The 14,038-nt window shown below is 39.2% G+C and overlaps 1 protein-coding gene across 1 annotated transcript in view; it reads left to right on the top strand.

The window, feature by feature from the left end:
* Nucleotides 1-14,038, top strand: part of LOC126355176 (2-oxoglutarate and iron-dependent oxygenase domain-containing protein 3-like) — a 45,922-nt gene that overhangs the window by 5,096 nt on the left and 26,788 nt on the right. Inside the window, exons 2-3 of the mRNA XM_050005388.1 lie at nt 12,425-12,627; nt 12,776-13,010. Coding sequence (XP_049861345.1) covers nt 12,425-12,627; nt 12,776-13,010 — 438 coding nt within the window. The remainder of the gene's footprint in view (nt 1-12,424; nt 12,628-12,775; nt 13,011-14,038) is intronic.

The raw sequence follows: 14,038 nt of genomic DNA, 5'->3' as shown, positions 1-14,038 counted from the left end.
CATGGCCGTGAGTGCTTTTGTTGATGTTCATCTTATATCCTCCTTTCAAGATCCTGCCCATTCCTTTCAGCTGCCCTTCCAAGTCCTTTGCTGTCTTTAAGAGCATTTCAGTGTCATTGGCTAACCTCAAAGTTTGTATTTCTTCTCCCCTGACTTTAATTCCTGCTGCAAATTTTTCTTTTGTTTCCTTTACTGAATGCTCAATGTACAGATTGAAAAACATAGGGGATAGGCTATGAACCTGCCTCACTCCCTTCTCAACCACTGCTTCCATTTCATGCCCCCCTACTCGCATAACTGCCATCTGGTTTCTGTACAAGCTGTAAATACTGTTTCACTCCCAGTATTTTACCCCTGCTACCCTCAGAATTTCAAAGAGAGTATTCCACTCAACATCTTCAACAGCTTCCTCTTAATTCTACAAATGCTATGAATGTAGGTTTACATTTTGTTAACCTATCTTCTGTTATTAGACGTAGGGCCAGTATTGCCTCACATATTCCTACATGTGTCTGAAATCCAAACTGATCTTCCCCGAGGTCGAATTCTACCAGTTTTTCCATTCTTCTGTAAAGAATTTTGGTTAGTATTTTGCACCCATGTCTTAAGGGGGTTGGAACTTTAATAGTGGCAACTATTTATTTACAGCTCGTGCAAGATAGATATGTTTTTCAAAGTTTTACCTACCTTTAAAGTAATCACCAGCATTGTATATAAATCATTACCAGTGATGTGGAAGTCGTAGGATACTCTTAGCAGTGCCAGTTGTGTTGACAGTTTGAGCGGCGTGGTCTACTGCCCGACAAATTTGTAGCCCTCGTATCAAACTATTAGTTTGGTAATATTCGTACCTATCAGCACCTGCTTTCTTTGGAATTGCAATTATTATATTCTTTTTGAAATGTGGAGGTACCACAGAAATCGTAAACCAGGATGACCAGACAGGGCAAACCCCACCATCTTTAATATGAGGTCAGTGTCTTAACTACAACACTGCTTCATCCATTGGTCCTTACTGTACAGTGTTCTTTGATTTATACAGAATTTGCTCCAGCCCTGTAAACGTGCACCAGTGCCCCATGAACATGTTGATATCCTCCCCTTCATACACCTGAAAAATTGAGTCAGCATCCACCCATGATGAGGTGGATGTTGAATCCATGCAAATGACAATACATAACTATGATACACTACAGACCGACAGTATTATGAAAAGGATAGATTGCCACTCGTTATAGGCTACAGAGTTGATGTTAAGTTGCAGACAGGCACAACAGAATATCTGATACACATTTGAGCCTCTGGTAGAAATACCTCCTCCTAAAGTAGAAAGAAGCACAACTCACACTCGTGACCACTGTCTCTGGCCACTGAGGCCGGATTCAGGCTAGTAGCGATCCGTCCTTTCTGTAATGTGGTCGTTATTTTATCCAGCGCAAAAATTGCCCGCAGTATTCATTTTATTTTTGTAATATATTTATTTGTTGGAGTGAATAAGCAAGAATTTAGGTAGTTGTAGAAAAATATCTAGAGTATGTGCTGTCATGGTGTTATAATTTTTGTGAATTATTTAAATCTGCCTATTATATGTAGGCCCTAATTTAAATATGGGCAGATTTGGCCCGCTTAGATATCAGTGAGACAACTTTTCTCATTAAAATATTTCTCAATGTAGCAGAAAGAAATTTAGTTTCTGACCGTTCCTACTGCTGTATTGTGCTGCCATTGTTGTTTTGAAATAAATCTCCTTTGTTGTTCGAGCAGTTCTAATAAAATGTCTTGTCAGTATCAGAGGTTTCACACAGATGAATAGGTGTCAGTTATAATAAATGAAGCAAGTGAAGATGATCAAAGTGATCCACAAGATGATGATACAGTTGTGACATTCAATAGTGATGCAACAATTGAAAATGAGTCAAGTTCACAGAGTTCATTCCCTGATGAGCAGCATGCATCTGCTTCCAGCATCATTGTTACAGCAAAAAGCGGTAGGGAATATATTACTGCGCCTCCAAGACAAGTACACAGGTCAGTACAAAATATAGTTAATTTTCGTGAAGGTCTGACTCATGAAGGCTTGACCTCTAATGTGTCAGAATCTTTCAAAAAGTTTATAACTCCTGAAATAATGAAGATAATCGTGGAGTATACAAACCAAGTCTGCTGCTCGTGGTCTTGCGGTAGTGTTCTTGCTTCCCGAGCATGGGGCACCGGGTTCGATTCCCGGCGGGGTCAGGGATTTTCACCTGGCCCAAGATGACTGGCTGTGTTGCCTCATCTTCGTCATCAACATTCATCTCCATAACGGTCGGAGCATGGCAACGGCAAACCACCTCCATTAGAATCTTGCCTAGTATGGCAGTGTGGGTCTCCCACATCGTTCCCGTATGCTCTGTCAAGTAGCATGGGACTTCATTTCCATTCCATACAAACCAAGAAACTTGTAATAAGAACTTAAAACTTACAACCATAGAAGAAATGTATGCCTTCATTGGTATTTTGATACTCGTGGACACAAATAATGACACTAGGCTGCATCTTGAGGACTTATGGGGGAAAGTACTGTGAAAGAATATCTACATAGCTACAATGAGTCGTATTCAATGTGGAGAACTTATGTCCCTGATTAGATTTGATGGTAAAGAAACAAGAACCGAAAGATGAAAGTGAAGTTTTTGACAAAATTGACAAAATGTTTGTGAAATAGTACCCACCAAGTGCAGATCCTAATGATCGATGAAATGCTCTCCCTATTTCAAGGAAGATATCCCTTAAAAAGACAAGCCTGGGAAGTATGGCATACAGATTAGGATGTTATCAGACGCACACACCCGGTATTCTCTAAAAATGAAAGTCTATGCAGGGATGGATGAGGGACCTGCCAAGGAATGGAGTGCAAGTGCAGTTGTTAGACGCCCAGTGAATCCACTGGCAGGAATTGGAAGAAATAAACAACAGGTCATTATTAGATTTCCATAGACCTATCCGAGGAGCTTTACAATGATGACAAGTTATCTTTGGTGAGAACATTGAAAAGTAATAGAAAACACATACCAGAACAGCTAAAGAAGGTGCAGGGTCAGGAGCTGTATTCCTCTAAGTTCTTATTCACAGATCCGAAAACAGGCAACACACCAGTTACTGTTGTTTCATACATCTCCACACTGTGAAGGCTACTAAGAATCTCCTACTTCAACAAGGTGGAAAAGTCAACAGAGAAAAAAAAGGAAACATCAATCTCTACTACAATGAAACCAAAGGGGGCATGCACAGCATTGATCAGATGACGTGTTATCCATTATTAAATTCCTCCAGGTATTTGGACTAACTGCTGAAATTGTGAAGTGCAGTATTTGCTTTGAGAACATGAAGTTGGTCAGAGCTCCAGCACCTCTTCGGACCAGGGATGGGAGTACAAGTGGCGGTGACAGTGTGATAACATCTGGTGCTCCATTGGATGCGGTACGTGGTTCAAGAAATCTAGGCTGGCCACGAGAGAGATTACTTAGCTGAAATACTATTTCTCTTATAGGTCCTCGATTAGTTTTAGTGGACATGGGACTGGAGTGAGTGAGAGAACAGACTGGTTTCCTTTTTGTAGGAAGTTTGTTCCTAGTATGTGAAGTACAGGGGTAAGTTGGGTGGGCCAGGAGTGGTGGTTGAGATCAGCAAGTCGCAGTTTGGAAGAGGAAGGGTAAATCTCTGTTTTGTTTGTGGGTGTGTGTGGGTGTGGGGGGGGGGGGGGGGGTATGCTGACTGAGTTTTCAGAGTTTTGTAGGGCTATACTAAGAGGAAATTGGTGGGGTTAATTGAAGAGTACATTGAGGAGGAGGGTACTGCAGTTTCAGATGCTTTTTCGTCTTAGAGGTGTTTTGATCATTTAGTTGTGAACCATGGTTTAGAGTTTATAAATTATGAAACCAGGGCATGTATTGATACAATAGAGGGGTTTTGGGTGTCAATTAAATCAGTCATCGAATGGGGAAGAGACCCTCTTCTAACCTGCAGTCTCATTTAGATGAGTAAGAGTGTCCTTGGGGATTATTGTTTTTCTGAGGGCTGTGGGTAAGATGTGTTGGTCGAAGGTGATTAGTTGAGAGGGTTTGGTATGTGCTGGTGGGGGAGCGGGGGGTTGTGGGTAATCAATGCGGGTTTAGGTGGGTTGGTTTTGGTTGGGGGAGGGGGATTGTTTTATAATTATGTTGTAGAGGACATATTTGTTGCAGTAGTTGTTGATTTGTAAGGTGTGAGTTTCGTTTTCTTTGTGGTTTTTGTTTGAGGGGGGGGGGGGGGGGTGATGGTTGGGGTTGGTAGGTTGTGGGTGTTTGGGTTTTGTGTGTGTGTGTGTGTGTGTGTGTGTGTGTGTGTGTGTGTGTGTGTGTGTGAGAGAGAGAGAGAGAGAGAGAGAGAGAGAGAGAGAGAGAGAGAGAGAGAGAGAGAGAGTGTGTGCTTGGGGTGGCCAACCTAGTTTGCAGAACTGGAATTTGTTGGTGGTGAGGGCTTTTTTTTGTGTTGTGATGTTTTGTGTATTTATGTTGTACTGATTGTGCTTTTATTTCTGTAGGGATGTTTGACTTTTGAGGTATTGTGGATTTGGTTTTATTTTTTGTAGCTGTAGGTGTTGATTTTTTGGCATCATTAGCTGTGGTTGACCTACATAGATTAAGGGAAATGCCCAATTGCAATATTTGTAGATGTTGGTATTTTGGTATCATCAGCTGTGGTTGACCTATATAGGTCAAGGGGAATGTCCAATCCCAATTTTTGTAGTTGTTGGTATTGGTGTTTCGGTATCATCAGCTGTGGTTGACCTGTATAGGTCAAGGAAAATGTCTGATTCAATTCCAAGTTTTTTAGTTGTAGATGTTGGTGGTTTGGTATTGTCAGCTGTGGTTGACCTATATAAATCAAGAGAAATGTCAGACTCCAATTTTTGTAGTTGTAGGTGCTGTTTTTGTGGTATATAGGTCAAAAGAAGTGTCCGGAACTTGGTATAGTGGATTTTTTTTTTTGTCGTCATTTTGTGTTTCTTGGGATCATGGTGTGCTTTTTTTAATTTTAATATTTAGCTTATCCCCACCCTAAAACACTCAATTTGTCCTGTTTGACTATATTTTTGGAGGGAGATATTATTATTATTGTATTTATATGTATTTTTGTGTTTGTTGCTGTATGTATGTAGTGATGTCATAGGTGCTGTGTCGGAGACTCTGAGAATGGTCATTTCTGCCATATTGATAATGTCTCAGGTCAGAGCAGACTAGTGGAATCGGACACTTCTGTAATCCCCGGAGGAATTATCAGTTTCAAAATTTGCCAGTGCCTGAGGATTTTCTATTATTATACCCCCACATTTGATTTGTATTTTGTTATACTTGTGTTTGACTTTTTCATTTTCACGTTTTATAAAATCCATACTACTTTGCTTTTATTTTCAAGATTATGATTTTTTTTTCATTTTTTTGCAGGAAGTGTTATCCTCCTGTATATTTTTTCATACCTTGGTAGTAATCTAAATACAGTGGATTAACATAGTGCTTGCATAATGACCTGAGAAATTTAAGTGTAACCGTGCACTTTCTAATAGCTACAGTTATTTTCCTTAGCTGTTGAAATGCCTACGTTTGGAAAATTAATTTAAACAATGTGCAGAATTTAGAGAAGTTAGCTACTATATTGTTTTCCATGTACATTTCATCCCAGGTTTGATTTACCAATGCCATAGAAAAAGTATGTATTTTACACTCCAAGAAGAATTATTTGCAGCCTGTCTGTAGCTTTATTATCTGGCAGGAATGCTCAAAAAGATCATGATGTCTTACGAATACTTTACAATTCTCCCTGTCAATATATGTTTGCGAAAGGCCTAAAACTGAAGCTAAAGTTTTTGATGTTCTTCTAGCAGAGTTTACCATTTGTATCACACCAAAAGTGCTCAAAATATTTAGGACATTATTACTGATTTCATCCTCAACACTAGTGATAGTTTTGGAGGCTGCAATTCTTTCTAGGACTTGTTAGATAGCCAATAAAATTCTTCAGGGATTGGGACCGTGTTGTTAACATGTAAAATTTTGAAATGTTTTGGTGACTATTGCAAATGGCCTTCCTCAGGATTTTGCACTGAACTAGAAAAACTTAATTTCTTACATGGTAAGGGGAGAAGTTGTTTTTGTAGCCTGATTGGGTATTGAAAATTAGGCATGCCAGTAGTCTGCGTACATACAGCTGCTGTGGTCTCCTGCAGGTGTGTGTGGGTTGCTCCGCGAACACTGTCATCCCCAAGTACTGCTGGCAGCCAAGGCACTGGCAGTCTGTAGGTGTCTTCTTTATTCATGTTAGCAGGCCACTTAGCTATTTCTATTGCCTCTGTAACCTCGCCTCTCAAGGTAAGTGACTGTTTTACCAGTACGATTATTGGTTTGTGCTCTTATCCTGATTTTCCACCACCACTCTGACTTGTTGTTTCGTCTCAGATGCTTCTGTCTTTCATTTTCAGATGTCTTTGTGCTAATGTGTCACCCTGCCTCACCTACTTACGCTAGTCCATGGTCACAGCCAGTTATGTAGACTCCAGCAGTATGCAGTTTGTTGAGCAAAGACATCTTTTATTTTGTTGCTGCTTTGAAAAAGTGGCTTGATACCTGCTCAGCAGAGAGTCCATATTACCTTCATCCTTTGTTGGCATAGTTTTATCTGTCATCTAACATTGGTTCCAAAGATGAATTTGAGGTTATGTAGCTTAGCCTTCAAATGCTTTTCTTTGCTGATTCGTGGCCCCTCTAATTAATGTATGAAGGGCAGGTTTCTTCCGCTTAGAATGATAATGGGAGGTGACGTGTAGATACCTGTCCATGCCAGTGGATTTTGTATATACTCTGTGGCCAAGTTTACCATCAATTTTTTTGGTAAACTGCCAAGGAAAGGCAACACCCCATTCTTTTTTATCTCCATAGTAAATTCAATCTTGCTGTGCTATTTATTTAGGTGTTGGAGGAAGTTCCCTAGCTCTTCTTCTCCATGTGGCCAGATGACGAAGGTATCATCATAGTGCTGGAACCAGCGTTCTGGGTGTAACAGTGTGGACTGGAGAGCTGTTTCCTCAGACGCGTCGATTGAAATGTCTTCAGATGCTCCATTGAAATGTCTGGTGCAGTAGGTGAGAGAGAGGAACCCATAGCTACACAGTCTATCTGTTCATAAAACTCCCCTTTCCACCTGGAATAGGTGGTTTTTAAAGAAGAATTGAAGTTTTTCTCATTCAGCAGTCAGCACAACATCCTGAAGAAGGCCATTTGGAGCAGTGACTGAAACGTTGGAGTATTTTACTTATTAACACTGGGGTAGCATACATTGAACAATTTTGGGTCAAGAGGAATATGCGATAGGAATTGTCAACCTTGAGCAGCGATGTATTGTTAATGGCTGCTGTGATGTCAAATTTTGATGTGTATGTGCACAGTTACGTTAGTTGGTGAAACCAGTTACTATGAAAGCTAAACAACCTGGTTGTGGTGACAGATTGATCTGTACCTTGCTTGAGGTCTAGGTTAGGTAGGAAGGTGACAATTTGGTTGTGAGTTGGTGAAGTGAATGAATGTATGTATGTGTGTGTGTGTGTGTGTGTGGGGGGGGGGGGGGGGGGCACCTGTGGTGACAGACTGATCTGCAGCTTAGCCCATTTGAAAAAAGTCACTGATATTACATAAGCTGTTTGTTGTGTTTCCTAAGTCACTGGTCAAAGGCGATTGCTCATATCAAATATTCCTTTTTATCCAGAACTTTATTGACAGTAACAATGGCTGCAAGAGGGTTTGATTATATTCAGTTAATTTTTGAAGAAAGTGTCCACATTACCGCTAGGTGGGTGGTACAGGCACAGAATAATTAACTTCTCAAGGATGTCTAGCATTTTTAGTTAAATGGCTGCCATTTCAGAAGGTTTACCTACACCAATTGTGATCAGATGTTCTCTAGTTTTAAGCAGCTGCTGTTTACCTTATATTGGTATCTTAATATGTACTTGATTATGTGGCTTTTTTCAAAGAAGCTGATTACCTACAGCTGTAAGGAAAGATACTTTCTTACAAGATACCATTGCTTGCCATACAGATTTTTTAATTAATGCTACTACTTGTCATGTAGCTGACAGGAATTTTCAGTCTTTGATTCTAAATAATTTACAGGACTGTCAAATGAAGTAAGTTTTGAACAGCCTTTTGAATTGGTAGGGATTTCCAGTTTCTGGCCTTATGTTATGTGGGACCTTGTTGAATACCTTTATACAAGAATACATAACTCGACTACACACCATACTGGGAGACAAATTCTACATTTAAAAAAATATTTTTTCTTGTATTGTGCTTGTACAAGTTGGAGTTCAGCTGAACTTGATTTTTATTGATAACAAACACCATTAAGGAGTAAATTCGCAGGAAGGTGTGTATAAGAATGCCAGGATTCTTAACAATGCTCCTGCAAGATGTTCAGTTACCTACTTTACACAATATTCTTACTGGCACTTCTGCAGAATTAGTAGTTCATTTACTTTTGATGCATTACCCAAGAAGATAGTTCCATAAAACAGTCTTTATGTATAGGTTGTTTAAATCTTTCATAAGGAAAGAACAGTCTCTCTTGATGAACCAAAGCTTCCTGCTTTCTTATGAATGTATAAAATCGTACCATGCATTTAATTTTAAACTTTTGTCTGTGTGGTCATTCCATTGTGATTGTTACTCCCATGTTTGTACGACATGATTGACTCATTAATTGGGTACACCTAGCAGAGGCGATTTGAGAACATTTTTTCCACACACGTGACTTGTAATTTGGATATCCCTTGTCCTCTTTTTCTCATCACATACTTTCATCTGAACATCTTACAGCTGTGGCACCCCTCTCAGCATGGTGCTCCAAGCAGTCACTTGGGCCTTAAGCCATTCCTAAGTCCAAGACTGTTGAATTTTATTGTCTATAGAAGTGCACAGCTTAACATTCATCCAGAATGAAATTTAGTTCTGAATCTTTGCACCAGGCTGATATTTTGTCTAGTGCTGAGTGGATGTTACCCAATTTTGATCTGTTCAGCTTATCTTTATCCTCTACCCTTATTCACTGCCCAACATAGCATGCTGATTTTTGCCTGTCAAGAAGTTCTGTGTCCAGCTACCAGTCTGAAGTGATACCTCTTAAGGACATTTTCCATCGCATCTGTTGTGATACGGAATCAAAAAGTTTAAAAATGATCTGGGAACATTAAATCCAAGTGGTTACCTTTCTGAGGGTTGTCAGTTATCATTTGTGAAGAATGTAAGTTGGGTTTTGGACAATTTGTGTTCAGAATCACCCGTCGATGGTAAGCAATGAAAACCGTGTAACTCCATTTGTTAAATTTTACAGGAAGTGCAAAAACGGTTTCGTAAAAAATAGTGTAAAGTGATACAGATAAAGTTGCTACATGTGTAACTATGCAGTAGAAGTCTAGTTACGGGCAGATTAAAGAAATCTCTGCAGTTTTTAATATATCTTTGATCATAGAGTAAATGGTTACTGGTATTACAAGGTCTTCCCAGACAGATTGAGTTAACGAGGTCTTAATTGCATACCACCGCAATGCTGCTTAAAAGTTGTTACAGCTACTTTGTATAATATCTTACGAAAGAGTTAGAAAATTAGCATATGTTTGCATACTTATATTAATTGATGTTACATGGAACAATTTCTTAGGTAAGTCCACACATAGAAACAAAGTACAGTATTCAGTGCTCTGCTATAACTTCATGTAAGCAACTGTATAAAAAATTGAGCGTAATAACAACAGCCTCACAGTGTATTTAGTCTCTTATGATATTGGTTGCAAAGAATCAGGAAGAGCTTAAAAAATAGAAATAACTGACCACCACCCTTGTGAATTGAGTGATGGCAAATAGTGAAAAGTTTTAAAAACGAATTGAAATCTTTTCTGCTTGACAAGTTGTCCTATTCTGTAGATGAATTTCCAAGTAGACAGTTTCTGCATGTGGCTGGATTACATTTATTGAATTTTGTTGTAGGTTGAAATTTCAAACATGCAGTTGTGTAAGCAGCAACAGTAAAAATACATCTTATTAGTAGACTTACGGACATTTTCCATATCTCAGTGAATAGTTACAAATGTGACATACAGAACATGTAAATTAGCTAACCAGATTTTGAGTGCAGAAGCATCAGGCACTTTAGAAAGCCCACCGTTTTTGGCCTTAGAATGAGTTTTGTCAGATACCAGATAAAGCACTGTGAAATCAAGATTACTAGTCTTTCAGTGTCGTAATATTCTCTATGAAGAATTGGATCCCAGCCTTTGTTTATTTCTTCTAAATTACCTCATTCTTCCAGATTGTCTCTGTTGGTTTAAAATGGCTACCACACAGCAGCAGTATGTGTGGAAGACTTGAGCTGTATGGATGGTGATCAGTGTTCTGTACTGGAAGGTATTGTGTGACTGTATAACTTGTGTTTTCTCATAGAATATGTGCTGAGCAGATGAATACAGTCATATCAGTTGCTTGCATTATATGATGTTTATTGCTCCATGAATGTCAGTCTCCACAGCAGGAGATGAAATCTTAGGAAGAATCATGTATCGTTTCCCAGTCAAAGCTTATGCCCTGTCTCCAATGACCTTGTCAACAATAGAATGTTAAATCCTAGTCTTCCTTCTTTCCATTTAATACTTTTTACAGATTACAAGATGAGTCCTTAAATTGTTTGAATCACTAAAATGTGGTCGATTGTGGAGAAACATGTTCTCTACATGCGTATTACAACACTTCATTCGTTTTCATAGCAGGTTCCTTCAGAAAAAAATAAAATTTGAAGCCACTGTCTCTTCTTTACATGAGTGGCTCTCTGTGTTTCTTGTGTATATGCTATGATATTCTAATATATTAAAAAACAAAGATTCCAAGACTTACCAAGTGGGAAAGCGCCGGTAGATAGGCACAATGAATAAAACACACAAACACACACACAAAGAATTTCGAGCTTTCGCAACCGGCGGCTGCTTTGTCAGGAAAGAGGGAAGGAAAAGGAAAGATGAAAGGATGTGGGTTTTAAGGGAGAGGGTAAGGAGTTATTCCAATCCCGGGAGCGGAAAGACTTACCTTAGGGGGAAAAAAGGATAGGTATATACTCGCGCGCCCCCCCCCCCCCCACACACACATATCCATACATACATACATACACAGAGACAGTCTGGATGGATATGTGTGTGTGGATGGATATGTGTGTGTGTGTGTGTGTGTGTGTGTGTGTGTGTGCGTGTGTGTGTGTGTGTGTGTGTGTGTGCGTGTGTGCGCGCGCAGCGCGCGCCCGCGCCCGAGTATATACCTATCCTTTTTTCCCCCTAAGGTAAGTCTTTCCGCTCTCGGGATTTGAATGACTCCTTACCCTCTCCCTTAAAACCCACATCCTTTCATCTTTCCTTTTCCTTCCCTCTTTCCTGACGAAGCAGCTGCCGGTTGCGAAAGCTCAAATTCTGTGTGTGTGTTTCTGTGTTTTATTCATTGTGCCTATCTACCGGCGCTTTCCCGCTTGGTAAGTCTTGGAATCTTTATTTTTAATATATTTTTTCCCATGTGGAAGTTTCTTTCTATTTTATTTACACTATGATATTCTAAGGTGCACATGGGCACAAATTTCATATTTATAATTCAATTCACTTATCACATTTGCCTGAGTGAAAGAAAATAAAATGTAATTTCTCTCCTTGTTGACAAATCATTTCTTTGGCAACTGTCTTCACTTCCAGTCAGATAAAATTTGAGTCTTTCTGACAGTGTCACTCATCTTGTTCTGCTCACATCTTTCATTCCAACCGTGCTTTATCTGCAGTTGGTTTTAACTGTAATGATTATTATGTTTTACAACAAAATTATTATTATAAATCTTTCTAATTATTCATCTTTGAAAAATGAAGGAACATTTTTATGCTGAGTGTTTGGTATTGTCACATTATTTTCATTTTAGCATTTTATAGATCTTGCAACAGTTTCACATTTGAAATGACATGTTCTGTTATCATGTACCCTAGACACACAGGCTCTGTGGAATAAAAATAGGGCCAGCCGCTGTGGCCGAGCGGTTCTAGACGCTTCAGTCTGGAACCGCACTGCTTCTACGGTCGCAGGTTCGAATTCTGCCTTGGGCAAGGATGTGTGTGATGTCCTTAGATTAGTTAGGTTTAAGTAGTTCTAAGTCTAGTGGACTGATGACCTCAGATGTTAAGTCCCATAGTGCTTAGAGCCATTTGAATTTTGAGTAAAATTTTATAAACACATGATTAAATTTGAGCTGTTATGCAACATAGTCACTATCTAAATTGAAATAAATATATTAACTATATGTCCATTAGAGTTTTATTTTTTCATTATCCCATTTTCAGGAAATATGGTCCTATGCCAAAGTTTCCAAAGCAAAGACTTTGGGCAAGAGGCATACTGATGGTTGGAGTCATGGCAGTAGTATATTTTACATCGAAGAACTCTCGTGAAATATGCATAGCAAAACAAAAGGATGTTTTGCAACACCAAGCACAAGACATTGCCTGTTCAAATGAAATAAAAGCAGAGCTCATGAAATTTCCAGGTACAGAATAAAAATAAAAAAGACTGTGTATGTCAGCTTCTGCCTAACTGGTCAACAATGCAAATTTATTTTATGCACAAGGAGTTGGAAACATCAGCTTTAAGATTAACCTCCTCTCATAATATCAGTTTTTAATTTTTTTCTGCAGGATGTGCACCTGCCCGCTGTGGACGGTTGGTATCTGATAAGTTAGTTTCAGCAACAGAGGCAGAGATGCTGCTCAGTCTTGCTCAACGAGGTATTGGACTTGGTGGCTCCGATGGAGGAGCTTCAATTTTGGACCTCCACTCAGGAGCGCTGTCACATGGAAGAACTTTCACCAACATATATATGTTGGAAAAGGCAAAGAATTTATTCAAGAAACCTGACTTTGCAATATACAAGTAAGCATACTGTGTTTTTCAAACAGTCAGTTGTAATTTTGAATGTGTGGTGGAAGACAGAAGAAAAGTACCTAATTTGAAGCCATTAGTTTGTGATGTCATCTAAGTAAATAGTTATGCAGAGAAAGGCTAGACTGATTTTTTTAAAAAGTAGGCTAATTATTTACCAGAAGTGAGTATCATTTGAGAATAATTTGTGCTTGGAGTGAGCCTATCCTTGTAAACATATTTTTCACTTTTAACACATCTTCCCTGTGGCAAAAATCACCCCATTATTTTAAATTCATATGTTTACTGAGGTATTGTGATATACAGTCTTAATTTATTGTGACAAATTTAAAATAGCCATTTCTTTTGAGCCAGTGAACGAAAACCAATGGTTTGTGTAATATTGGGCTGGTGTAGTAGTTTGGTAGTGTTTTCCCACAAGTTTAATAAACACAACAGATGCACGTGATAGAGACTTCAGTCATCAGTAATATATTCTCCTTCACTATTTACAGCAGTCTGCCAACAGTGGGTTGACTTTTCTATTCTGCAACAGTAAAATCACGTGGATTTGAGGCAAAGAACTCATCAAACCATGCTCGGAGTGCATTTTCATCCGAAAATGAAGTTCTTTGTAGGTTGTTCAATAGTGAGCGGAAAAGGTGAAAATCTGAGAGTGTGGGATCAGGTGAATAAGGTGGGTGTGGAATGATTTTCCAGCCCAGTTCGTGTATAGTGTTTTTGCCAGTCTAGCATAATGTGAGCGGGCGTTATCGTAGAGTAGCATCACTTCATTCAGTCTTCTTGATCTTCAGTCTTGGTTTGTGTGTGCAAGACATTCCAGTTGCTGACAGTAAATATCAGCAGTGATGGGTTATTCCTCAGGGAAGCAATTCATAGTACACCACACTTCTGCTATTCCACCAGATGCACAACATTATCTTTAGTAGATGTGCGCAGGTCTTTGTACGGGAAGTTGCTGCTTTGTTTGGGCTCAACAATTCTTTTCCTTGTATTAGCATAAAGACACCATTTCTCGT

The sequence above is a fragment of the Schistocerca gregaria genome, chromosome 3 (assembly GCF_023897955.1).
Source record: "Schistocerca gregaria isolate iqSchGreg1 chromosome 3, iqSchGreg1.2, whole genome shotgun sequence".
In the NCBI taxonomy this organism is placed as follows: domain Eukaryota; kingdom Metazoa; phylum Arthropoda; class Insecta; order Orthoptera; family Acrididae; genus Schistocerca; species Schistocerca gregaria.
Note: the sequence above shows the minus strand (reverse complement) of the source record. Positions and strands in the feature narration are given on the sequence as shown.